Source organism: Prosopis cineraria, unplaced genomic scaffold, assembly GCF_029017545.1.
Source record: "Prosopis cineraria cultivar Desert tree isolate PC_DT_omini unplaced genomic scaffold, ASM2901754v1 PC13, whole genome shotgun sequence".
Lineage (NCBI taxonomy): Eukaryota > Viridiplantae > Streptophyta > Magnoliopsida > Fabales > Fabaceae > Prosopis > Prosopis cineraria.
Window position 1 is genome coordinate 3931635 of NW_026555344.1, and position 25434 is coordinate 3957068.

The 25434-nt window shown below is 32.7% G+C and overlaps 4 protein-coding genes across 10 annotated transcripts; all 4 read left to right on the forward strand.

Annotated features, from left to right (window-relative positions):
- The first annotated feature begins 364 nt into the window (after positions 1-364).
- LOC129290852 (ethylene-responsive transcription factor RAP2-12-like) lies at positions 365-3299 on the forward strand. Of its 2 annotated transcripts, XR_008588581.1 has the most exons (3): positions 365-809; positions 2051-2990; positions 3090-3299. XR_008588581.1 is itself a non-coding variant. In XM_054927902.1 (2 exons), exons 1-2 carry the CDS (start codon positions 506-508, stop codon positions 2938-2940), a joined length of 1194 nt encoding a protein of 397 aa, XP_054783877.1. In that variant the 5' UTR covers positions 365-505; the 3' UTR covers positions 2941-3299. The 2 variants fall into 2 exon arrangements, 1 of the variants encoding a protein (XP_054783877.1); XM_054927902.1 differs by having other exon boundaries at positions 2051-3299.
- A 4777-nt stretch (positions 3300-8076) lies between these two features.
- Positions 8077-9863, forward strand: LOC129290380 (uncharacterized). 3 transcript variants are annotated; one of them, XM_054927137.1, is made up of 3 exons: positions 8077-8643; positions 9011-9103; positions 9516-9863. In XM_054927137.1, exons 1-3 carry the CDS (start codon positions 8266-8268, stop codon positions 9576-9578), a joined length of 534 nt encoding a protein of 177 aa, XP_054783112.1. In that variant the 5' UTR covers positions 8077-8265; the 3' UTR covers positions 9579-9863. The 3 variants fall into 3 exon arrangements, with proteins under 3 accessions (XP_054783112.1, XP_054783111.1, XP_054783113.1); XM_054927136.1 differs by having other exon boundaries at positions 9530-9863; XM_054927138.1 differs by lacking the exon at positions 9011-9103.
- Positions 9864-16641: 6778 nt separating this feature from the next.
- Positions 16642-19803, forward strand: LOC129290454 (GDSL esterase/lipase 1-like). Of its 4 annotated transcripts, none has more exons than XM_054927227.1 (6): positions 16642-16788; positions 17693-17974; positions 18162-18283; positions 18430-18660; positions 18768-19023; positions 19273-19803. In XM_054927227.1, the coding sequence occupies exons 2-6, from the start codon at positions 17713-17715 to the stop codon at positions 19503-19505; spliced, it is 1104 nt and encodes a 367-aa protein (XP_054783202.1). In that variant the 5' UTR covers positions 16642-16788; positions 17693-17712; the 3' UTR covers positions 19506-19803. The 4 variants fall into 4 exon arrangements, with proteins under 4 accessions (XP_054783202.1, XP_054783201.1, XP_054783203.1 ...); XM_054927226.1 differs by having other exon boundaries at positions 17719-17974; XM_054927228.1 differs by having other exon boundaries at positions 17719-17974; positions 18246-18283.
- Positions 19804-22816: 3013 nt separating this feature from the next.
- Positions 22817-25221, forward strand: LOC129290930 (GDSL esterase/lipase 5-like). The gene is made up of 4 exons (XM_054927993.1): positions 22817-22886; positions 22970-23161; positions 23245-23372; positions 24985-25221. The coding sequence occupies exons 1-4, from the start codon at positions 22817-22819 to the stop codon at positions 25219-25221; spliced, it is 627 nt and encodes a 208-aa protein (XP_054783968.1).
- Positions 25222-25434: the final 213 nt, after the last annotated feature.

The window sequence follows — 25434 nt, forward strand, 5'->3', positions numbered from 1 at the left end:
TATTCTTTCAATCATATTATTAGGGTTTACCATAATTTTAGCAAAAGAAAAAAATGTTCTTATTTCAAACTAGTTACTAAAAAATATTGCAAAAGTTCACAAAAATTATTAATTTTTTATTTTGCATGATAACTGAAATTTTTGTCAAGTATTAAAAAAATTCTAAGTTATTGTCAAACACGCGTTTCACTAGAAGCAGCTGACTAAACCAGTAAACCTGGAAGTTCAGTCTCTTTTCTGACCTTCACGGTAGCAATTCCTGAGCTAATCCAAGGGCATAATGGTAAACGAAAAGTTTCTCGTCTTCTTGTGCAGCTACTTACTCCATTGCCGGAAAAATAATATATAAAGCCCTCCCTACTGGTCATCTTTGTCACCAAACTCAGAATTATTAAACCCTCAAGATATCGCTTCCATTTCCAAAGAAAAAGCTTCGAGTTTACATTTCTCCTTTCACAGAGTACAAGATAAGCTCTGCTGAGCGCCCAGAGAAGGCAATAGAAACATGTGTGGAGGTGCTATTATCTCCGACTTCATTCCGGCGGCGGCGGCCGGGACGGGGAAGTCTCGCCGGCTCACCGCTGATTATCTCTGGCCAGATTTGAAGAAGCTCGGGTCTGGTGGGAGGTTTTCCAAGCCTCTGAAGCCTGAAGCTGTCATCGACTTGGACGATGATTTTGAAGCTGATTTCAGGGAATTCAAGGATGATTCCGATATCGATGTGGATGAAGATGATGAAGATTTGATGATTGATGTCAAGCCCTTTGCTTCATCCACTGCTAAGCCCTCCAAGAGGCCCCTGTCTCGTGGTAACTATTTTCCCATCCTCCTTAAAGGATAGATTGATAGATATTCTTGCATGATTCTTTTTTTTTTTTTGGTTATGAAATTTGATGTAGGATGTTTTCCCTGCATTTGTCTGCTTGAATCTTATGTCAGTGGCTGGATTTTCAATGTGTTGATGGAGAAGATGATTTTCCTTTTCATTTTCTTATCTTTTTTTTTTTTTTTCCTTTGATGAGAAATTTTGAAATCGACCTTTTTAATTAAATTGAAACAAGCTTTGTTTGTCTATGACCTCTGATTTTTGAGTTCCTTCAAAAATAGGGTATACTATGGCATTCTTTTTTTTTCTGCATATGAAAATTATTTTAGCTGGAAAATAAGATCGACTACTTAGATCTTATCATCTCACTGGAGAAAAGTTTTAGGCTTTCTTTTAGTACAGAATTGGCTTCTCTATAGAAATAATATATTCAAAATGTTTTCCCTTTCCTTTTGTTAGGGTTTTAATGAACCGTGCATGTGTTAGGATTCAGCATCTCAAGTGAGTTAATTTGGGATGGTTTTGTGGATCTAGTGCTTAAAATCTGGAAAGAAATTTTCAAGGAGTCTTGAAATTAATGTGTTATCTTTGTCCATTTCAATAATTTCGTTTGAGGGAAAAACAGATTGAAGTTGTTTCTTATTCAGAAGAAGACTGAACTTCAGTATCGATATAAATTTGTGAATCCGATTGGAAGTTATTTCTTTTGCCTTTATGGTCTTCTAGAAATCATTGTAGGCTGGTAATTTGTGTCTGGTTAGGTCAACACGCTGCTTAAGTTCGGTTTCTGCCTTCGAGGGTCCATAGGTCCATATCTGATTCGGTTGCTGGTTGGATTAATTCTTTACTTCTTATGATAAATCTGTTCTGATTCCTTTCAGGTTAATATGTATATTATTAATAATTTGATTGACCTAAAATTAAGAATTTGTGACCTAAGAATTACAATAGTACTATGTACAGATCGGTGGAGTAATTTTTGTTTCGATATTACATTGAACAAGGCTAGTACCTTTTTTTTTTGGGGATAAGCTGCTAGTACTTTTGATTCTATTCGGGTTATTATTCTTGAATGTTATAGTTTCCTTTATAACAATTGATGAAAGGTCACATAACCTAATTCATGCCAGCTTTAAATTGTATCATTAATTGATGACCATAAAAACAGGAGCATATTCCCGTTGTTCTGATGATTTATTGATTTCCTTTCCAATGATGTTGAAGGATCTGCTGCCGCAAAAGCTGAGAAATCTGATGGGCAAACTGAGAAGTCTTTGAAAAGGAGGAGGAAGAATCAATTCAGGGGAATCCGCCAACGTCCATGGGGTAAATGGGCAGCTGAGATCCGTGATCCAAGAAAGGGGGTTCGCGTCTGGCTTGGAACCTTTAATACTGCTGAAGAAGCTGCACGAGCTTATGATGCTGAGGCAAGAAGGATCCGTGGCAAGAAAGCCAAGGTTAACTTCCCTGATGAGGTCTCAGGTCCTTCCTCGAAGCGCCTCAAGGCCAAAGTTGAGAAGCCGCTTCCAAAGGCCAATCTGAACTCTGCTCAGCCCAATTTGACCCAAAACTTCAATGTTGGAACCAATCTGGAGGACTACTACTACTCTATGGGTCTGATGGAACAAAAACCTCAGATCAACCAGTATGCTGCAGCTGCTAACGTGGGATCGTTTCCTGAGACCAACAATGTGGTCCCATCACTCTCATCATCTGATGATGTCGCGGTTTATTTCAGTTCTGATCAGGCGAGCAACTCATTCGACTACTCGGATTTTGGGTGGGGCGAACAGGCTCCAAAGACCCCAGAGATCTCATCCATGCTTTCTGGTGAATCTCAGTTTCTGCAAGATGCTAACCTGAACAACAACAACAACATGCAATACTCGAACTCTCAGAACGCAGGAAATGGTCCTGCAAAGACTCTGTCGGATGAGCTTGCTGACATTGAATCCCAGCTGAACTTCTTCCAGACACCTTATCTTGAAGGAAGCTGGGATGATGCTTCACTTGGAACTCTGCTTAGTGGAGACACAACACAGGATGCTGCTAACCCAATGAGCCTCTGGAGCTTTGATGACCTTCCCGCATCCATGATGGCGGGAGTTTACTGAGCAGCTTGCTTTCTTCAATGACCCCCTTTTTTATGTAAATAAAGCTACAAGTTAGTAATTTTCATTACCCTTCTAGCTGCTTGTTTGGTTCTTGTAATCGAATGAGTTTAGTGGCATTTAAAATTTGTTCCCCATTTGATTGGTTTCAGGAATGGTTTGTCACCTGTGTTTGAAGATGGTGTGGGAAAGTAAAACCCGCTTAAGCATGTGTGGAAGTTATTCACCGGTAGCTAATGGAGTTTTGGGGTCATATTCCTATCTAGGCGTCCTTAATTTGCTTTGTTTAAGACCTAAATTTTTGGGGCATTTTTATGTTTTTATGTTTATAAGGATGCTTATATATATGATTTTGTGATACAGTCCTGACTGCTGATACATGTTAACTTGTGTGCTTTTGTCATGCATGGTCCATGTCTTCATGGTAAGTTGGTTTCTTATTGCTGTGAATGGGTATTTTTGACTGCAGCTTTTACTGAATTCTGGATTGTAGACAATGGCAGTGTAATGATGCCTAAATTTCAACAATTGCACATATGAATAATCAACTACTCCATTTTATGCTGTTTTTATTTTTTCGTCGGCCAACTTTTTTATACTTGGTAAATATTTTAGATTAACAGTAATGAAAAGTGGAATTAAAGTCAAACTTTACCTGAAAATTGTCAGACTTAAATGCCCATTTGCATGCGAGGAACGAGTTTTTGTGTTGAAATTGTCCTGCATCTTGTTCTCGTCTTTTCCCCTTGCATTCCTCGGTAATCTGTCTGGTTCAACGGACACTCTGGAGACTTCAATCATATCTTATTTAGTTTAGACTATGTTGGGGAGGGAGGGAAAGAGTTTTTAACTTTTGATGTTACTTGATTAGAAGGAAAGGGAGGAGAGGATTTTAAATGATATTTTGTTTGGCTGAGGAGAGGGAGAGGAGAGGGAAGGTAATAATTAAATTACTATTATGTCTTTACATATTAAATTTTATTTTATTTTTACTTTTACTTTTTCTCATATAAACCAATTTCATAATACTAGGTTTTTTAGTTCATTTTGTATCTATTAATTTTTTTTTAAGTTAAACCTCATCCTCCAAAAAAGATATTTAATTACCCTAGCTAAACTTCAAGTGGAACTACAGCTAAGATAATAACGGTCTGCGTACAAGGCAAGAAACTAACTTTTTTGATAAGGAATCTTTAACACATCACCGAGTGTATAAAGCAATTTAGCCCAAAAAATCATCTTCAATTCACAGAAAATTTGGCACAAGAATCAGCAATATGACAAAAAACACATAAGAACAAAACGGAAGATCAATACCGGTGAGAATCAAATCGAGGGAGTAGCGAAGAGAAAAAGTGCAGTCCTGAGGCACAGTGAGAGCGCCAGGGATCGATGAGGGTCTGGAGAGTGAAGTCGATCCAGTTCATTCATTTTCAAACATGGGCAATAATGGAATATAAAAAAAGGTATGAGGGCAAATTGGTCCAAAATTTAGCTCCTCTTCACAAAATCTTAATTTAGAGGAGACCAAAAGAAGGGGAAGAGAAATTTGCTTCCCTTTCTTTTCAAAATTTCTTAATTAAGTACGGGGAGGTGGGCATTTTGCCCTCCCCTAATCACGCACTTAAGGAAAGAAAGTGTGGGAAAATAGTTGAATATAAGGTAAATTTGACTAGTTTTATAATTTTTAAGAAATGTTAGTTGATATTTTAAGTTTATAACAAAATGTGTGACTTTTCAACTTTACTCTCTTCTGAAATTAACGGTCATCATAAAAAACTAATGTATATAAACTGAAAATATGCGAACAACATGTTGTAATTAAGGAAGGGAAATGTTTGAAAAAGAAATAACTATCATACCTTTGTCTTATATTTAAGGCCAAATAGGATTTTCAAAAATTTTCCCTTTAATTAAGATGGAAAGAAAAGGGTATGCTTTTTATCTATAATATGGAGGTTCAGCAATGAGTGTGGTCGGCAGACAATATTAAAACAAACCATGGGTATATTGGTGAAAACATGACCAAAAAACGGCTTTTCCTTTTATTTCCCAAGCTCTGGCTAACGTGGCCACTGTTGGCATCGTGACGCCTTCAAAAACCAAACCCAGAGTTTTGTCCGTCACTGTTTGCGCCACCGCCAGCACGATAACAACACAGTACACCGCCACACTATTCACCAGAAGACGATGTCTAATAATGTTTCTCATTCTTTTTAAATAAAAAAGCATGACAACATACTCATCCCAGGAAAAAAAAAATCAGAAAAACTGTCTTTATTTTATTATTTTAAAAATTTATTTATATATATTTAAAAATAAAAATAATAATATTTTGTTTATATAATACAATATTTTAAAAATAAAAAATAATGGAAATAAATAATTTGTTGTTGAATATTCTCCATTGTTTTCCAATACAATAATTTTAAAACATTTAAATTATGCTTCTGTTTTTTATTTTCAGAAAAATATTTAATTTCTTTTGTTATTCAAAATACCTTTTAAAAAATACTACCAAAAGTATTTTTTATTTTTTTATTTTAAAGAACAGAAAATTATGTTTAAAACATATGGCCTAACAAACCCCTAACTTCTTCCAGAAAAATATGCGGGGCTAGGCCACTTCCCACGTATCATCATTCGTCAAGAGAGGTGTCACGGGGGAGGCACGTGTATGGACGCGCGTGTGATGTGGCCGGGACCGGTGTCCTAGCCTGAGGCTTCAAAATTAAGCAGTTTTTTCAAAAAATTCACAAATTAATAAAGTTTACATTCTCATACAAATATATATTATTTTTAAATTTTAATTATTGATACAATCTATAATGAATATGATATATATTTATATAAAGATCTAGCTTGATTAATATAATAAATGAAATGAAAAAAAAATTTATATCTACTAAATTACTTATATTTTAAATTAAAATTAATTAAAAAATATTTATATTTAAGACAAGGTGAAAGTACAATACTCCTCTGGAAGAGAGAGACATTATTCATTTTAATCATATTTGTAGAGCATTTTAATAATTATTATATTTATTTGTATCATTTTGTCTCTATTAAAAGTTATTAAATATTAGAGTATTTTTATTTTAAATATATTTAATATAGGTACATAAAAAATTTATTAAATTAAAAAAAATAATAAAATTTGAATTTTTTAATTTTTATTAAAAATTAAAAATAATTTATAAATAAAATGAGAAGGGTGTAGTTTTTGGTTTAGTTTTATTATTGGTGATGGTGCTCCAAGTTACGAGAATGTGTGATTCAAAGGTCATGGCCGACTCGTGCAAAGACTAGCGCACGTGGTCGGGGTCGGATCTGGGGATCGCAAACGTTTCTGAGACTGCTCTGTCCAATCAACTTCATGTCAGGTAGGATCCGCACCAAAGCCCTCTCGTGATTCTCGTCTACGTATCAGCTTCCCACCTTTCTCCTTCTTTCTCTTTGCTCCTGTGGATTGTGTCCCCCTTTGTTTCACCATCATATCTAACCATTGATCCCCTCGAGTTTGTATATCGGTCAAAGAAGACACCGTGAAAGAGCGCGCTCGTGCTAGATTTTTCAAATGTAAAGTACACACACGGTAAATACAAATATAATCTCTTAGCAGCATGTACGATGATAATCAGGTCACGTAAGATTGATCTAATGGCAATCAGGTTTCTAATGCTTTTTTAAAAAATAAGCTGGAAATACCAATTTAAACAGGAATTTCAATTATAATTTAAAGATCATACATTCAAAGTATAAATATTTTATTTATAATCGAAACCCTTAAACTATATGTACTTGAATTTGTATTTTCAACTTGTTTTTTAAATAATTTTATCACAAAGTTAACCATCTTTAATTTAATTTTTTAAAGCCTAATGGTTGTGACTTCAATTTTTTAGAAATTAATTGTCATTCTGCATGGATAGTATGTTGTCTTGTTATGTATTTTCTTTCACGTTTCATACGTATGACGATGATGCAAATTGCAACATATGATTGCTACCCTTCTGTCTTCTAAGTAACCTCCGCCTAGCATCATCTTCCAGATTGCGTTAATTTTGCTGCGTCGTAAGCTAGTGGCTCTTTGGCCAAAAAAAAAAAAAAAGGGCCGGTGGTTGGAGAATTTCGTTTTGACTTTTGAACAATTAAAAGGAGGAAAGAGAGAGTGAAAACTTTTCTTTCCCCTTTTTTTATTTTTGGGTTGTGTCTTTCTTGAGTTACCAAGAAAGATGAAACTCGCATGTTGGGCTTACAAGAAGCCTGAATTCTGGACTAACCTGGCCTTGTCCAAACTTGGGAAAACAAAAATCCAAAAATAAATATTGAAACTTAGAACGAGTAGGTCGCCTGGGTCGAGTTGAGTCCCAAGCTGACCTTAATGAGAGTGAGACCCAACTCAGCCGAGCTTTGTCCGTCTTATTCTTGGATTATGACTCCAAATCTCTATACGTTGACCGTAAAATTCCAACTCACATCTTTTTTCGTAGAGCGCCTTTTTTTTGGCCAAGCTTTCTTTATAGAGCTTGATTGAATTAACTTTTAGTTTTACTGACATTAAAAAAACATAATACTCAATGTGTACATCAAACACAAATTTCTTTTTTAGTTCTATTGTCTAGTATGATATAAAATTTATAACATTACCACTATCGTCTAGACTAATCCAGACTTCTGTTGTATAAGGCTGTTCTTAATTACCAATGACAGTCTCATAATGTCTCGGTGATGCCTTCAACATTCTTTTTGAACATGACTGTATATGTATTCCAGGATTTAAATTTTATTTTATTAGAAAGAAAATTTGAAAGGCAGGAGGACAAGTAAATTCATTTTATTTCTATGCGGTTTGAATGATAGTTAATGAATGAATTAATTGAAGAGGTTGAAGCAAGTAGTTAGTTGCTTTCTGCGGTGGTTTTCTCCTCAAAAGGTTTTGGCATCAATCTAGAAAGGAATAAGTATAACTGTAAGCCAATGATAAAAGGAATTCATCACATTCCCACCTTAATGCCATTGATTGAAGTAATGCTTCTTAATTATAACAATAAACCAAACACGCCTTGTTATTCACTACGTACATCTAAACCTCCAAACATGTTTTAATAATCTCCGAATATGGATGCTTCCAACCCTACCGGCAATTCAAATAATTGCTTCTGTTGCAGAAAAATCTCCCTCCATAGCTTCTCTTTCAAGAAGTTTTGCTTCTTTCTCCTGATCTTCTTCCTCATCACCGTCGTAATAATCGGGTTGTCCACGTTCTTTGTCATCATAATCATCAAACCCCACAAACCAGTTTTCTCAGTTCGAGAGGTTAACATGGACTTTTACGATGTTGACAACGATCGTAGCTCGAACCAAACCCTTCTGTTTTCGTCTGTGCTTTCGTTGACCCTTAATGCTGAGAATCGCAACAAGTTTGGATTAGGGTTTAGTCCTGCGAGTTTCCATGTTTATCACCAAGATTTTCACATAGGAACCATACGAATTCCTAGGTTCTTTCAGCCTCCTCATAGCGACGATGTTGTGGTTCGTTGTCGTGTTCTGCTAGAGGGTGTTAACGTCACTAAAATCTTGGGAAAGGCTTCAGAGACTGCTCATGATGATGAGCCAAAAGGGAACATTTCGGAGATGAAAATCTTAGGAGATGTTAAGGCCCATCTTTGGTTTCTTCATCTAAATTTGATTAATATCAAGGTGAATTTTTCTCTCTTCTTTTTTCTTCATTTAGAGATTTAATTCATTGCATGAAAAAGTGATTTAATTCATTTGATACGACGGAAGAAAATATTTTTTTTTGGTAACATTTATATATTACTTGTAACTTCTATACCATTCAATATTTTGAATGAGAAAAATACTAAAGCCAATTCTAAAATTTTTTTTAGTTTAATTTGGTGTCTAACTGGATGTAGTGCCTTTATATTGTATTGGGTTTGAGATAATTAAGTCGCTCTATTGATAATTTACACAGAGCTTTCTATGTGTTTTATGTATATGTTGATATTGATGCTTTAATTTAATATATAGCATAGGCATGATCTTGTTGGACTGTTTTTTGTAGCTTGCTATGGACTGTGACATGAATGTTAACTTGAAAGAGATTACTTCATCCAATTATAAAGTATACAGCGCCAAAATGATCAAGAGTCGCTTGGTAATTGTTTGGCCTTCACCTATATTTATAAATCACTAGCACACTTTTCCCCCTTTTAGTCGATCAGATCTCATGAGATGTGTTAAGAACATAAATCAAACTTAATAGCATTAAATCGCAAATTTGCCCTACAGATCATTATCTGTAATTTTTGAGTTATTTTCTATAATTTTTTTTGATTATCTTCTATAAATTTTGAGGGTTTTTTTTTGGTAATTTTTGGGGTCAATTGACAATCAAAGTTAAGTTTTGTTAATGTTAAAGATAACATTATACCATTTTTAAAAGTTAAAGGTAAATCTTGCACTAAAAATGAGTTTTGTATCCTAGATATTTCTTGCCATTTAAAAATGAAATTGCCTTTTAACCCAACTTAATAATAATAATATTATTATTAAATAATATTTTTCAGGCTTTTGCTTTCAGCAACTCCAGAGCCATCACGATGAAATGCGTTTCAGCCCTTTCCATCTAAAGAATCCTATTCAAATGCAATATTTTGGGACGATGAGCTCATAAGGATTGATGTGAGAAGCTACGTACACAGACCTATAACGGAAGAAATAAGAGTTATTGTTGTTTGACTGATCTATGGCTTATGATCATATTTTAAGAACATAGGCTTGCTCTATAAGCTCATGACATGGATGAATTTTGATTTTCTTTTGTTACATGTTTGGCACATGGAAATGAAAAATGTACAAGAAAAAAGACAGATGCATACCAAACATAAGTGTTTGGATTTGTCTTTGTATTAAGAAAACAGTTTTGGGACGATATTGAAAGCATAGAAGCTTCCAAGAGAAATTTTCTTATCAAGACCTTGCCAAAATTGATAATGGAAAACGTTGAAGAATTTAACTTGTTTACAAATTTTAAAGTATTTTAGTTCTCTCATGAAAGAAATTATTTTAAACTTCTCAATAACTTGTTATCTAATTTAAATGGGTTGAAAAGTCAACGACATGCTCCCTTAAGTTATTAGATTCTGAATTGTTTACTACCTTCATTTTTCAAGTTATAATTGAGTTCCTTCTTTATAAGGGACATTTTATCCATTTATGACAAAAATTACATATTTTAAGCATTTTTAAACGATTTGAATTTTGAAGTCTTTCACAGTAAATTTTACAAGGTTGATTTTCCTTAGACGTAATTTTAGCCTAATAATAACCATAACATTCACACTCAATATTTCCTTTGAAGCAATTTTTTTTTGGGTTTGAGCCAAGGGGAAAAAGGTTGTCATTTGAAAAAAGGCCTTTCTGAATGCTTTATTCCTTACATGGGATGTATTAAATTCTATTCAAATTTGAAAATAATCTTTATTCTTTTTTTTTCTTCTTTGGGTAAAAGAAAGTGTTCTTTATTCAGATAAGTAGGTTTTTTTCCCGTGCATTTAATATTTAAAAAGCTAAGAATAAAACAAAAGTACAAATTTTTTTAAAAATAATTTATTTTGGCTGGTCAGAAAAATAATTTATTTTAGAGTACCCGAAATCTTAGTTTTTTTTCCTCCAAGAGTTTCACATTTTGTAATTTTTTTAAATTAAAATATAAATAATAACTTATTTTATTTTGAAATTTGGTTTGCTTACATATATATATATATATATATATTAAACATATAAATAATTATTTTGTTTTATAATGTGTTACCCAGAGAGACTATTTTTTTTGGGGGGGGTGCTCTTTAATTTCTGGTAGTTCCTGTTGTTTTATTGTTTTCTCTATTATAAAAAAAAATATGCTCTCCCCTTTAATTAGTATGTGGGAAAACTATGGAATCAGGTTAAAAATAAATTTTTTTACTAAGTTCTGTCTCTCCATAATTAATTAAAGAATAAAATTTGCCTCCCAAAAAAGATATTCCTAGATTTGTTATAAGAAGCAACTTCTATTTTATAATATTAAACAGAGAAAATCATATATAGGTCCTGTAGAGTAGACTTATTTACCAATAAATCTTACAAAATTTAAGATTCACAACCAGGTCTCTTGAGACCTGAGTGTAATTTAAAATTAGATTGTAAAGACAATAATACCTATATTAAATATATATTATATCAATTAAATAATTAATTTATAACTATTTTACATATTTGATAGTTAAACAATTATGTGTTATTAATAAAATTTAATATTAATTGTTTATAATTATTTTATCAATAATTTATAATTATAATTTTAATTTTTTATTACTTTAACTTTATATATTCAATAGGCTCTTGCTCTTTAATCTTTTGACATGTTTTTCCCATCAAGATGGAGTGGACAATTATTATTATCAGCTTTATGTAAACAGAATCGTCCAGCTTACACATTCATGGTTCACCTTTGTCCCATCATTGCTTTCTCACATGATGTCCCCATTGAAATGTCAGTTACCTAAATAATCTCTTTCTAATTCAATTTATTAGCTTTTGGCACTTAAGGTAAGGAAAAAAAGGCCATAACTAGTACGTAAAATATACTTAGAATAGGATAGGAAGAGCACTATTACGTTATCCGAACCTTCCTGGATTTTATGTCGAGTTGGGCCTAACGAGCATGTTACTCGTATGTTGAGTGGAATGCGTGTAAGTGTGCTGTATCAAGTGTGAAGACAATAATGGAATAGAAAATCAGTTAGAATGGTGATTTTTGTTCGCACATGTACAACTATTCTATTTCAGTATCTTCACATAACACTGACCTTCAAATTTCTTTACTCAATCGCAGAACAGACACTTGAGGAGATGACACCTTCTGGTTTAGTTATCTGTCTGTCATCACTTGTCTCTGTCATCCCAACTCGCTGCTTTGCCAAATTATGCCAGCGACCAACGAACGACGCCGCGTTGTTCATATTTTGGGGAATCTCTCTTCGATGTCGGAAACAATAACTACATCAGCCCCGGCATTCACTTTCAGGCTAACCGGTCGCCCTACGGCCAGACCTTCTTCAACTGCCCTGCTGGCAGATATAGCGATGGACGAACTTTTGTTGATATTGTTGGCAACCTTCCGGGTTTTTGTTTTTTAGGGGTGGCTGAATTTGGGCTCTGGATCATGCCCTCATTTTTTAAGATCAATTTTTTGCGCAGATAAGAGTATGCGAATCTACCATTGGCTCTTGCTTATTTGCATCCTGCTTATCAACAATGGCTTGAGGGAGCCAATTTTGCTGGTGGTGGTTATGGAGCTCTTTTCGAAACTAGTCGAGGAGAGGTATTTCTCACATATTTTATCGTCTAAAAATGTCTCTGTCTATAACATTGGATGCTACATATCTTGAATTCTTCTGGGCCAGCGTGAAATATATGGACTACATGAGTTGAAAAAAACCCAACCCAACATTTGTGGCCTAAGTCACATGAGCCAGCCCATTTATTTTATTTTGCATGAGTTTTTATTAAAAATAAAATTATACATTAATAATACTTCCTCTAGACCACAAGTTTTCTAAAAACTTCGCTTCATTCAAAATATAAAGCACTATATATATATATATATTATAATTTTTTTAATTATAACCTTACTTTATTGAATAATTAATGAGAGTATTTTGAATGAGTAAAATCTTATATTTATTATACTCATGGGTTAGAAAGATTTGAAAATTTTTTAAAAATCAAGGTTTTAACTAATTTTTTTAGAAATGTAAATTAGTTAATAACAGTTTATATATATATATATATATATTGTGGTTTGTAAGAAGTAAGTTTCAATATGATATTTCATATCATTGAATGATAATAGAAAATTCATATTATGAATATAAAAGATTGATCTATCATATTATAATTCATTTCAAATCCACTTGTCTTGTGGTGTTTGGTGCACGGCAGTCTTTGCATTTTTTATTCTTCATTTTTTGTAATTTTTTAAATCATATGGATTTATTAGACCAATCCTAATTAACTGATTAGGGTTAGCTCATTTAATTAGTGAGTTATCTAGTTTGGATAAGAAAATATTCATTTTAATTTGGATCATTTTTTCTAATACAATGAAACCCTTATAACAATTTATTCATGTCAACGTAATATCCTACTTATATTCCCATATCTAAGATTGATGTATGCAATTTGATATTTTGCCAGTAGAAACAAATCCTGGAGTTTGACTCATATACACTTATTCATCAAGGAGACCATTTAAAAATGCATTATTCACATCAATTTGTGAGATTGGCCAATTGTAATGTAGAGCAATGCTAAGAACAGTGCGGATTGTAATGGGTTTAACAACAGGGGAGAATGTTTTATTACAATCAAAACCATGAGTTTGATGAAATTCTTTTGCAACTAAGTGTGCCTTATATTTGTTCAAAGAACCATTGAGATTTTCTTTTGTTCTTAAGACCTACTTGTAACCAATCACAGGCCGATTTGGAGGGGGATGAACAAGAGACCAAGTATTATTTTTCAACAAGGCTTGATATTCTTCAGTCATGGCTTGTTGCCAATAAGGAATAGTGAGTGCAATATAAAGATCAGTAGGTATGATGGAGAGGTCTTGGACTTAGAAATAGCGAGGTTTTCGAACGCCAGCTTTGGCAGGGTTGTCATGTGATGAGTATTAAGGGTAAGAGGTGGGTTAGGCAGAGAAGGATGAGAGGATGCAGAGGAAACAAAATTAGCAGAAGAAGAAAAGGAAGAAGAAGAAGAGGTTGGAAGAAGAATCAAAATGTTAGGTGAAGAGGTGGATGAGGGTGTGGAAGCTGGTGATAATAAAAGAATGTGAGCAAAATGTGGATGAGAAGGCATGGAAGTGGCAAGAGAGGAAGGGAGACCAGAATTAAAAAGGAAATGCATATTCATTAAACTTCACACCATGTGAGACATAAATGCCACCATATGGACCAAGACATTTGTAACCACGATGACTAGCACTATAACCCAAAAAGGTACATTCAACCGAATGAAAAGATAGCTCATGGGAGTTGTATGGACGTGAAAGAGGATAACATGCACAACCAAAGACTTTAAGACTTAAATAATCGGGTGACTGACCAAATAACATTAGAGGCAAATGGATCAACGAAAGAACCAGGTGAGTAATAGGCATAGGGATCAAAATGATAAGGAGAGGCATGAGTAAGATATGGAGGTGCAATAGCATGAAAATGAGCTTGAGGTCGAGGCGAAGGAGAGGAATAAGAGGTCTGATCAAACCTGTGATAGCGGAATTGAGCTATATGACCTAATTTTGAACAGGTTTGGCACATAAAGCTAGGTCTGTTTTAATTACCAAAACCATAACCCCTACCACGGCCTTAATGGCAAGAACCATGACTACCACCTCCTCTAAGGTTGCCAATAGGAGGACGAAAAGCATTTTGATTGGAATCAGTCGGTGCGTGAGCCACATTAGCAACTGGTTTGACAGCATCGATAGCTGATTTCAGAGATCTGTGTAGCTTGAGTTCATACGTAATAAGGAGCAATTCAATTTCACTCAGAGAGAAAGGATCACACAGAGAGTTCACAAAGGCAACAATAGAATCACACTCAGGAAGACCGTCCAAAATTAAACTTGGTCTTGTTCTGTAACAGAATAACCAATCAAAATGAGAGCATCTGCAAGAGCTTTAACATGGAGGATGAATTCAGTAATTGTTCGATCATCCTTCTTCGTATTTCGCAATTCCTTCTTATATCGATAAATTTTGGCATGAGTATGTGCAACGAAAAATTCGTCTTTTTCCAAGCCTCATATGAAGTGGTGCAGCTGACGAGTCTCAAAAGCATAGCATTAGAAATTGCTAACTGGATCCAAAAAAAGTAGTTGATCTTGTTTGTACCAATGAAAGTACTCAAAGGAAAGATGACCGGCTTTGAAATCTTTAGCGATCTTGAACTGCGCTGACCATGATCCGGTCTCTAAGAAGGAGAAGAGACTGTGGCTATGTATGGTAGATTAAATTTGCTGTTGCCAGATCAAATAAGTCTTCTCATCCAATTTAGAGGTAATAGTGTGAGTAAAAGAGACAAGGTCACTTGACTTGTTGTCGTTGAGACGGACAAGCCTGTTGGAGCTGACGGAAGATGAATTAGCAAAGGCCATCGTTGAGTAACAGATCAACTCTAATACCATGTGTGAAAGCGAGAGAAAGAGAGAAAATGTAGAAAGTGTTAATTATATTATTAATGAACAGTACATTGATATTTATACAGGTGACTCATAATCTAACCAAGGTGTAACTGACTGTAGTTAACTAGACCAACTATGATTACACAGTAACTAATATATAACAGAATACATCTTATACTCTAATATGTCCTGCTATGTATCTTTGTTTGCTACAAAATATTGGTGAATGTTTTAAGCAGAGACATTTTGATCTACTTTTACATGTCTTCCATGCAGAAATATCATGTGTTAATGCGGAAGCTATGGCCACGTTTGCATTCAAGTCTTTTTTGCTACTTTGACCTCTGTAAATACATTGGTAATAAAACATGTGGAAACGCTAAACACATGAAACAAAAATTAACACTGGCATTTACTAGCATTGAAGCCTTGTAACACCAGGCAATGTATGAAACAAAGTTATCAATGATCTTTTAGCTAGGAAGACGTATAGTTAGAATCATTTGATAATCCTCCAATTAGCTATCTGTTGTTCAATCATATTTGAGCATTCTTGGACTTAATTAGGGGTACTTGAGAACTCATATTTAAGTTGCTATAACTCTTTTCACCATGACCAATGCCTATTGATAGAGAGAGAATATTTTAATTAAGTTATATATACAGGGGGAAGTATACATTTTCTTATATATTTGGAATATATTTATCTCTCACATTCATGTGCATCTTATATATAGAAATATACAAGGCAACCGAAACAATTGAGTTTTCTATCAAAAAAATGCACATTATTTTTTGAATTTGCACTTTATACGCCCGAATTAGGAAAACCGTTATACTGGAACGCGGTGATGCAAGCACCATTTTCAAATCAAATGATGTTTTATTTAAAACTAAAATTTTCAAAACCAAACTGGTTATTAAATCAGATAGGAAACTAATCCATGAGTTAATGATTTAGTCGTGATCAAACTGTAGTTCAATTTATTATGATTAATCTAATATTTTTTAAATAATAATAATAATAATAATAATACATGTAAAATAGTAATTATTAAAATAACATTTAAATTAAAATTAAACATATTTTTTAAAGTCAAAGAAAATTTATAAATTATTTTATATAACTTATCTTTTAATTTGTTTAAAAAATAAAAGTATGTATCTAGTATGATTCATCCTATTTATTTCGTAATGTAAAAGGCATTTAGTAGCATTAAATTGAATTTCTTTTCTGAAAAAAGCTGTTTGCATTGAACCGAAAATCAATTAATTTTCACCTCCTCAATTGCTCTTCCGCTTTGCTGGTCAAAAATTGCTTTTCCGCTTCCCCTTCCATTCTTTAATTTTAAATTTAATATTATTAAAAAGTCAAGGTTACACGTGCTCTGAGAAACATAATTATTTATTATTATTATTTATTTTATACTCAAAGACAAAACATCCATTATCTTATCTTCTTTCTAAACCATCCCTGTCTTCCTCCTCTCTCTTTCCCTCAGTCGCAGCGTCGGTCGTCTTGGCAGGTTGAAGATATTCGCTGGATCTAACTATTTTTATTGCGGATCTGATAGTTCAGTAACTGCAGAAGCACGCCTAGGATGATGGTTTGTTGCAAAATAACTTCTCTTTGTTTTCCCTTTGCATCTCCTTCGCCCCCATCTTTTTATCCTTTTTTTTTTTTTTCGCGTGGCGTCTCCTCTATGTTTTTTTTTTTTTTTCAGATTTAATGCTTAAACCGGTTAATCAGCAAACTGTTCGCTTTTTACGGGTTTTCCGGTTTGTTGACCGGTTCAATTCCTCCCCCACTTTTTTTTTTTGTTTTTCCTCAACTGGACAGGACCAGTGACTGGTGCCGATCCAATCCAATCAGTTGAACCGGCCCCAGCCTGTCCGGTTTTGAAAAGTCAAAAGCCTCCATCGAGTATCTTAAGAAAGTGCAAAATCAGGGAACCAATTCCTTTAGATGCCAAAAGGAATACAATGAATCATTCATTTAACAATTCCGTTGAACTGTCTTTTTCCTTTATTTTATAATTAGCGAAGGCAATCATGTACGTTACTCTCTTTGATATGCTGAGTCACCATTTGGATCTGTCTTTACACACACACCCTTTACAAATTACCCACATCAATTATATATTTATATGAAAATTAACTAACTTTAGTGTTATGAGAATCAACATACTCATCACCTCACCAATCTAGATGGTGCATATTAAAATTAGATGAACCATACGTGACTGAATTTATTGAATTTTTTAATAGATGTTTAAATTTTTGGTATCTTTTGATAGTTTAAAATTTAAATAAATAATTTAGTTTAATTATTTTATTATTTTTTAATTGATAGTTATCATAATCTTATTATGAATCATAAACTAAATTGTATATAATTGGAAGATTAAGAAATGCATTTATTTTATCTAAATTTGTCATGTGATTTTCTTACTAAGACGCTCTTGTATAGAATATAAAGTGTGTTGGTTAAAATATAAATTTGTCATATAGAGGTTGATAACTGGGTCAAAATGAAGGTGAGGAAAGATGGTGTGTTGATGTTGTGTGCGATGATCATATTTGTGGGAAGGGGCTACTCTGCTTCTGAGAAATGTGTGGCAAGAAAACAGGCAGCTTTATTTGTATTTGGAGCTTCATTATTTGATGTTGGAAGCAATAACTACATCAATACCGTTCGTAATGCCAGAGCTAATTTCTGGCCCTATGGGGAATCCTTCTTTAAGTACCCTAGTGGCAGATTTTCAAATGGCCGTGTCATTCCAGATTTCATTGGTATAATTCCTTTTCTTCTTTTAAGTTTCCTTGAAATTGCAAAGATATATTACAGCAATTCAATCAGTGTAACATTATTTACTCTTTATTTCAATGAACTGTTTGTGTAAGTTTCAACTTAAACTAACAATACACACACACACACACACACACACACACACACATCTCTCTGAGAGCTTTGTTGCAGCTGAGTATGCAGACTTGCCATTCACTCTTCCATATGCATATCCAAATTACCAACAATACACTCATGGGGTGAATTTTGCATCAGGAGGAGCTGGTGCTCTCGTTGAACTTCACAAAGGATACGTATGTTCTCTCTGGTTCTTTTATTAAAAACACATCATACTTTTCTGGTTCTGATGAGATTATGGACTGTAAAACTGTGTCAGATTCAGTACTGTCTTTGGGGGCAAGGATAATTATATTGTAGGAACTTGATGTTTGATTTTCAGGTGACAGATCTGAAGACCCAACTCGAAAACTTCAAAAACGTCAACAGATTACTGAGGAAGAGACATGGGGATTCTGAAACAAAAAATTTAGTTTCCAATGCCATATATTTATTTAACATAGGGTTCAATGATTACTCGGCCCGGGTCCTACAAAACTCAAGCCTCCTTTTGTCCTACACTCCTGAGAAGTATGTTTCCATGGTGGTTGGCAATTTGACTCGTGTGGTCAAAGTAAGTAAAGCCTAGCTAGTTCTTCCAAATAGTTATAAACTTCCTCAACTTGCTTGTCTGAGTGTCTCTAATTTGTCAGTGAAATAATGATATGATTTGAATTGAAGGAGATACACAAGATTGGAGGAAGGAAGTTTGGGTTTCTGGGTATGCCTCCATTGGGATGTGTTCCATCTTTCAGGGTCCATGCAAATGGAAGTGAAGGTTCATGCTTGGAGGAAGCATCTACACTTGCAAAGCTGCACAATACTGAACTTTCTGAAAAACTCCACAAGTTAGAGCGTTACCTTGAGGGATTCAAGTATTCAGTCACCCATTACTATGATATCTTCATGGAGCTAATGAACTTCCCTTCAAAATATGGTAAGTATATTCATTCACCTGCTGATAAGGCTAGGAAAATGGGTTAGGCATCAACCCATCCACAGCGAGTTGGGTTGGCATTTTCCCATCCTGCCAGGAGGTGGCTAATTTTTGCCTGTCCCACCAACTCGCAATTTGCAAGTTGGCCTGTATTACACCATCTTTACATACTTTAGCCTAATGCTTGAGGATTTTCTTTGTATGGTCATGATAAGGAGTGAGGATTGTGGTTTTGATTTGTGGAGGTAGGTTTCAAAGAAGGGAAGGTGGCATGCTGCGGAAGTGGGCCCTACAGGGGATATTACACTTGTGGAGGAAGATTGGGAAAGAAGTATGAGGTGTGTGAGAATTCCAATGATCATGTGTTCTTTGACTCCTCTCATCCTACAGAAAGGGCCAATCAGATTTTTGCTCACCAAATGTGGTTTGGAACTTCCAATAGTACGGTCCCTTATAATCTAAAGACCTTATTTCAACTCTGAACTCTGGGCATTTGAACAGGAACTAGCAACACAGATTACAGACTATATAGTAAATCAATAAAAATAAGATATATTCTGATCTGTAAGTGCGCGCAATGGGAAATGTACCTTTCAAGTTCATCAGTTCAGTTTCTTTTTTTCTTTGTTGTCGTCAGTATCAATAACTTGTTGGTCGTCATAAGAAGTAGGAACATTGCAAGGACCAATTTGAGTGTATTTTTATGTATTCTTTTTCAGTAATCCATCACAAAAAACTTGAATAACCGAGTTTCAGTTATTTGTAAACGTTAACCTTGAATTGGGACGACATCATGATTTATTTTCTGCTCTTGTTCTTTCATAAAGGCTGGCCCAACTTCTAAATTATAAAACCAAAAGAATCCTGCTATGTTGTATAAAAAAAGAAAAAAAACAAGAAAAAGGAATCCTGCTATAATTGGGATCTAAATAATGATAACCTTTAAATTTAATTCACAAAGCATGTGAGAATGGTGGACAATTTATAAATATTTATGTAAGTAATTTTTGAACTTTAAAGTATATATGTCCAGCTCTGAATAAAATTTCGAGACACTAGTCATCTATATTATAAAAAATTAATAAAATGAGAAGACTTACATAAATTATGTATAGTATGAATGTTATACTCCCTGCAGTTTTTATCGTAAGACACATTTTAAAAGGATTTTTTAGTTTTTAATGTAAAATATTTGATGGGATATTAATTTTATTTTTTTAATATTACCCTTATTTAAAATTATTAATTATGAAAGAGAATATAATGAAAGTTTAATTTTTTATTTAAATAGATGTAAAGTTAAAAGTTTATTTTATTTCTAGATAAAGTTAATGATTTATCCTTCTTTAATCTCCTTGATTCCAGCAAGGTGTTGTTAAAGATATTTTATAATAGGAACTGGAGGGAGTATATCACAAATGGAAAAGCATTCCTTCCATCTCATACTAATTGTGACTTTAGCAAATTTGTTTGCCTCATTTTGGCTATCGTTTTATAGATTCAATGCATAATTAATCACTCCCTCTGTTTTTAAATATAAAAAAATTTTAATTAACTTGTACAGTTTAAGCAAATTAGTTAACTAGTTACTCTAACAATTATGTTGGAAGTTAAATGTTTGGGATAAAATGCTATTGTAATTAATGTTTACATTTTCCAAATAATTTAATGATACTATCCAATATTTATGAGGGATACTTAAAAAAAAACAGGATTTCATGCTTTATAAAATTTGTAGATTTGTTTATAATAAAAAACAAAGAAACATAATGTAATTTCTCCTATATTGGAAAACAGAAGCATTACCATTTTCGAAATTTAATTATTACTATAGTATTTCTTACTTGTCATGACAAAACTTTAATGAAGTATTAATATTTTAATATGTAATAGAGGCAGCTTTAACGATTAAAATAGGAACTTATAAATTTATGTGAAATTTTCTTTTGGGAAAAGGGCACCTAAAGCCTCAAAATCAAAGAAATTTGCACCCAAGGTCTAATATATTTTGAATTTATTTTATAGGCCCAAATGCCATTCAAATATATTTTCTGATTAAAAACTTATTTGCCCCTCATTTGAAATGCATATTTCACATGTGTACGTATAATAAAATGTTTATATATAACATGATAAGATTTATACAATAATAAAATAATATCCGTTAGGCATAGTTTGTGTGACTTAGTTGAACATTGAAGTACAAGTCCTCTAGATATTCACTCTAAGTATATGAACAATAAAATTATATAACATAATGTGATTTATACATTAATTATACAAATATCCGTTCATTATATATTATGCACGTGGTTTAGTTAAATAATATAATATAATATAATGTACAAACTTTTTAGGGTTAAACAATATAATATAATAGAATGTACAAAATTTTTAGGGTTATGAATATCATGAGTCCTTATATAACATGATAAGGTCTAAATATTAATAATATAATATCTATTTATTATACTTAGTTTGTATGATTTAATTAAATAATAATATATAAATTTTTTAGGTGTATAAATTAAACAACAGAATTTCCATAAAAATAACAATGTCCATGAACAATGCAATATCCTATGTAGTGTGCATGACGTTCTTTTTTTTAAATAAGAAGCAAATGAGTCTTTTTATCAAAAAATATATTTGCATATAAAGTTTTTGGGCTTGAAAAAAATTCAGAATATATTGAGCTTTAGGTTTCTTTGATTTGGAAGACTTTGTGTCATTCTCCCTTTTCTTTCTCCCTTTTCTTTTTTAAGGTAGGAAAAAAGATTTTATATTTTATAAAAATTAATAAATTGAACGAAAATATTAAAAGAATTTCATATAAATGTACCAATCCCAATCTCAAAGATTTTCATCGGAGAGGTAAAAATTAAAATTAGAAGATGGAATCTAACGCAGCACATGCAATTCACTGGAATCATTACACTTCACACAATTTGGTCAAATTATTGCGTCTGAGTTCCTCAAAACTAACTGACTATTCTATTTATTTAATTGATTAATTAATAAATACTTCTTCAATTCCCTTCCATTACGTACTTACCGATAATTCCGAAATTTTACTCAAAACAATTGAGGCACATGGTTGTCTCTGGCATTGCTAGAAGAACCAAATCAGTCTGTTTTAAAAATATCTCTTGTATTTAACTACTTTTTGCTATTAAGAAAAACTTAAATGACAAACTCACTTCTCACTCATCTCACTCTTATGAAAAAATGATAGTTATTTTTTTTAAATTTATTTATAAATCACTTTCAATATATTTTATGAAAATAAAATTTTTTAAATCTTATTAAATATATTTTAAAATTTAATAAGTTTCCAACTCTAATACCAATAAAAACAAAAAGAATTATTATTAATAATTTTTCTAGCAGAAGATAAAAAGGTAAAGATGAATGTAAAAAATTGTAAAGTGTCCTATAAATAAAATTAAAATTAATCTTTTTTTTTGTTCTACAAATAAGATCAAAGGAGCATATCCTAGAAATTATTAAAAAAATGCAACATTCTAATTTTTCCCTTATTTATAATTAATAACCATAACAAATTGTATTTTAGGATTTCAAATGACAATACATAAACAAAAGATAAAATTTTAAAAGAACACTACATTCTCTAACTTAGTTTTATATTAAAGACAAAAAAAAACTTTTGAATTTCGTCTTACATTAAAAACCGAAAAAATAAGTAACAACAGCCTTAATAATTGACATTAATAAATCCTAATGACAAATTAAACTGCTTACCTATAAATAAAGTTGCCCCCTAATTGTAATGATGCATCTTAAAGTAGTTGTTCTAAAACTATGCCAAGTTGGAGAGCATTCTTGTGTACTTTCTCGTTTCTGTGCGGTCGTTTGGTTTCAAATCACTGGCGGCGATAGCATTATTAATGGCTGTTTCAAGCGCTTGCGCCGGAAAATCATTCAGCTCTGTTCACTTTTGGTGACTTAATTTTTGATTCTTTTTTTTTTGGCCTGAACTTAATCTTTGATTTCGGAAACAACAACTACATCAACACCGTCTTTGATCTTCTCTCTAATTACGAACCGTACGGCCAAACTTTCTTCAAGTTTCCCACCGGAAGATTCTTTGATGGACGTGTAATCCCAGATTTCATTGGTATATATATGTTCGATATCCCATATTTAATTTCTGAGCTTGTTTGATTATTTGAAGCTGAATATTTGTTTTGTTTGATGCAGTTGAATGTGCCAAGTTGCCATTATTGCCACCTTATCTGTATCCTGGAACATACAATGATAATTGCATTTATGGAGTAAATTTTGCATCATCAGGAGCTGGGGCCCTAGTGGAAACACGTCCGGGAACAGTGTGTTAATATAATAATATAATCTCATATACTACCTCCAATTCCAAATATAACTCTTTGGCCCAAAAAAAAAAAACCCAAATATAACTACTTTCTTCTAACCACAATATAAAATATTTTTTGATTTGTTTATCAAAAATCTATGACATTGAGTAGTTTTTATTATTGTTTTTTAACCACACATTTATCTCATTTATTACTCTATTAAAAAAATTATACATTAAAATTTCAATTATTATTATCAAGGTACTTATATATATGTGATATGTAATAATATTATACTTCTTTGGCCCTATTTATAAGACACTATGCTAACATGGAAATTTTAATAAGATTTTTTTACAAAAAAAGCCTACATGGTAGTTGTGTCTTTTTTTGATCACTGAAAGCATGTAGGCCAGCCTTTTTGTTTCACCCAATGTAGATTTTTTTAATTTTTACTTATTAAAAAATTTCTTGTCAACATCAGTTTGATACATAATCACGAAACTAATAATATTAATTAATATGTCAGTATTATTAATTAACACTATTTGAGTCATATCAATGTCTCTCTAAAAATATAGAAACTAATGTTGCAATCGGAAGAAAGTGCAGATATCTATAATATTAAAAACAAAGTAGAGGAGCCTATACCAAAATTAAAATAAAATACATGAATCAAAAGTAATGTTTTTCCTTTATACTAACTAAATTTAGTACTTCATTGGGATTGATTTTTAGTTGTGCTCAGTTTTAAATTTTATATTCATTTATTTTTATGATATATTAGTCAACTCTCCTCTCAAAGGTGTTTACTATGCAGGGAATTATAAACTTATACTGTTGTCTTATTCTTCAATAGGTGGTACACTTGGGAACTCAAGCAAGTTATTTCTTTTTTTTCTTTTTCTTTAGCAACAAGCAAGTTATTTCATAGAGCCAGCAATTGAAGAAGAAATTAGGCGAAGGAAAAGCCAAGACACTCGTTTCTAGAGCTCTCTTCTTAGTTCTTATTCAGCCTGACTTGCAATGACTATGTTGCCCCTGTCTCGCCAACAAATTCCAGCGTAGTCCTTCCATACGCTCCACAAGACATGGTAGATGTTGTGACCGGAAACACGACAAGCGTCATCCAAGTACATATGCATGCTTCTTTTATGATTATTTCAACTTCAATAATTAAAATGATATATTAACTGAAATTAAGAGCACAAATCTAAAATGAGAGTTTAATATTTTAAAAGGATGAGCCAACCTCTCACACATATAAAGTACATTTATCTAGTGAATTTATCCAGTGAAGTTTCCATCATGAGATTCTTAAAAATGAGTCCCGTTTGAAAGTCAATATCCTCAGCGGCTCCATTAATTCCACAACATTTCATTTGACCTCCATGAATGGCTTTTGCTGTGACATTGACTTCTCAAGGAAAGCATAAATATTATGAGCATAAATTTAAAAAGAGAACAAAATCCCAAAACTTGCCCACATAAATGTATGAGAGAGGCCATTATATTTATGTGGGAAAGTTTCTCCATATTGGACTGATAACAGTAACTAATTAAACGTTTTAAATAATTTCTGGTTGGATAATTCTGATGAAGCTGACAAGAAGTAATGAAACAGTAGAAAATATACGAGGAAGGTGGGAGAAGATTCTCGTTAGTGAATGCTGCTCCATTCAGCTGTTTTCCATTATTAAGGAGAAATGGAAGCAGCGTGAGCAGTTTCCAGGAAGAAGAAGCTGCTTCATTAGCAAGACTGCACGATAATGCTCTTCCAAATAAGCTTCAGAAGCTGCAACAACAGCTCGAGGGCCTCACATACATAGTCTTTCACTATCACAGTGCCCTCTTTCACTATTAGAAAAATTAATTAGTAGCCGGCATTCAACCCGTTACTAATTATAGGTATTAGTAACAAAAATTTTGTGGCAGACTAAAATATGTCACTAATTATATAAATTAGGGATGGACATGGAATGTTGTCATATTTTAATTAAATTTCTAAATTTAGTAGTATATTTAAATCTGTCACTAAATCTTTACATTTGATAAATATTTTGATTAAAAAATAGTA

Bases quoted from the DNA above. Each gene is read 5' to 3' on its own strand.
- LOC129290380 (XM_054927136.1), top strand. From the start codon at position 8,266: ATGGACTTTTACGATGTTGACAACGATCGTAGCTCGAACCAAACCCTT. The intron at 8,644-9,010 runs GTGAATTTTTCT...TGTTTTTTGTAG, and splicing joins TAAATTTGATTAATATCAAG to CTTGCTATGGACTGTGACAT. The intron at 9,104-9,529 runs GTAATTGTTTGG...TTTTGCTTTCAG, and splicing joins AAATGATCAAGAGTCGCTTG to CAACTCCAGAGCCATCACGA.
- LOC129290930 (XM_054927993.1), top strand. From the start codon at position 22,817: ATGCATCTTAAAGTAGTTGTTCTAAAACTATGCCAAGTTGGAGAGCAT. The intron at 22,887-22,969 runs GTGCGGTCGTTT...AAAATCATTCAG, and splicing joins TTGTGTACTTTCTCGTTTCT to CTCTGTTCACTTTTGGTGAC. The intron at 23,373-24,984 runs GTGTGTTAATAT...ATGAAACAGTAG, and splicing joins TGGAAACACGTCCGGGAACA to AAAATATACGAGGAAGGTGG.
- LOC129290852 (XM_054927902.1), top strand. From the start codon at position 506: ATGTGTGGAGGTGCTATTATCTCCGACTTCATTCCGGCGGCGGCGGCC. The intron at 810-2,050 runs GTAACTATTTTC...ATGATGTTGAAG, and splicing joins CAAGAGGCCCCTGTCTCGTG to GATCTGCTGCCGCAAAAGCT.
- LOC129290454 (XM_054927227.1), top strand. From the start codon at position 17,713: ATGAAGGTGAGGAAAGATGGTGTGTTGATGTTGTGTGCGATGATCATA. The intron at 18,284-18,429 runs GTATGTTCTCTC...TTTGATTTTCAG, and splicing joins TTGAACTTCACAAAGGATAC to GTGACAGATCTGAAGACCCA. The intron at 19,024-19,272 runs GTAAGTATATTC...TTGTGGAGGTAG, and splicing joins GAACTTCCCTTCAAAATATG to GTTTCAAAGAAGGGAAGGTG.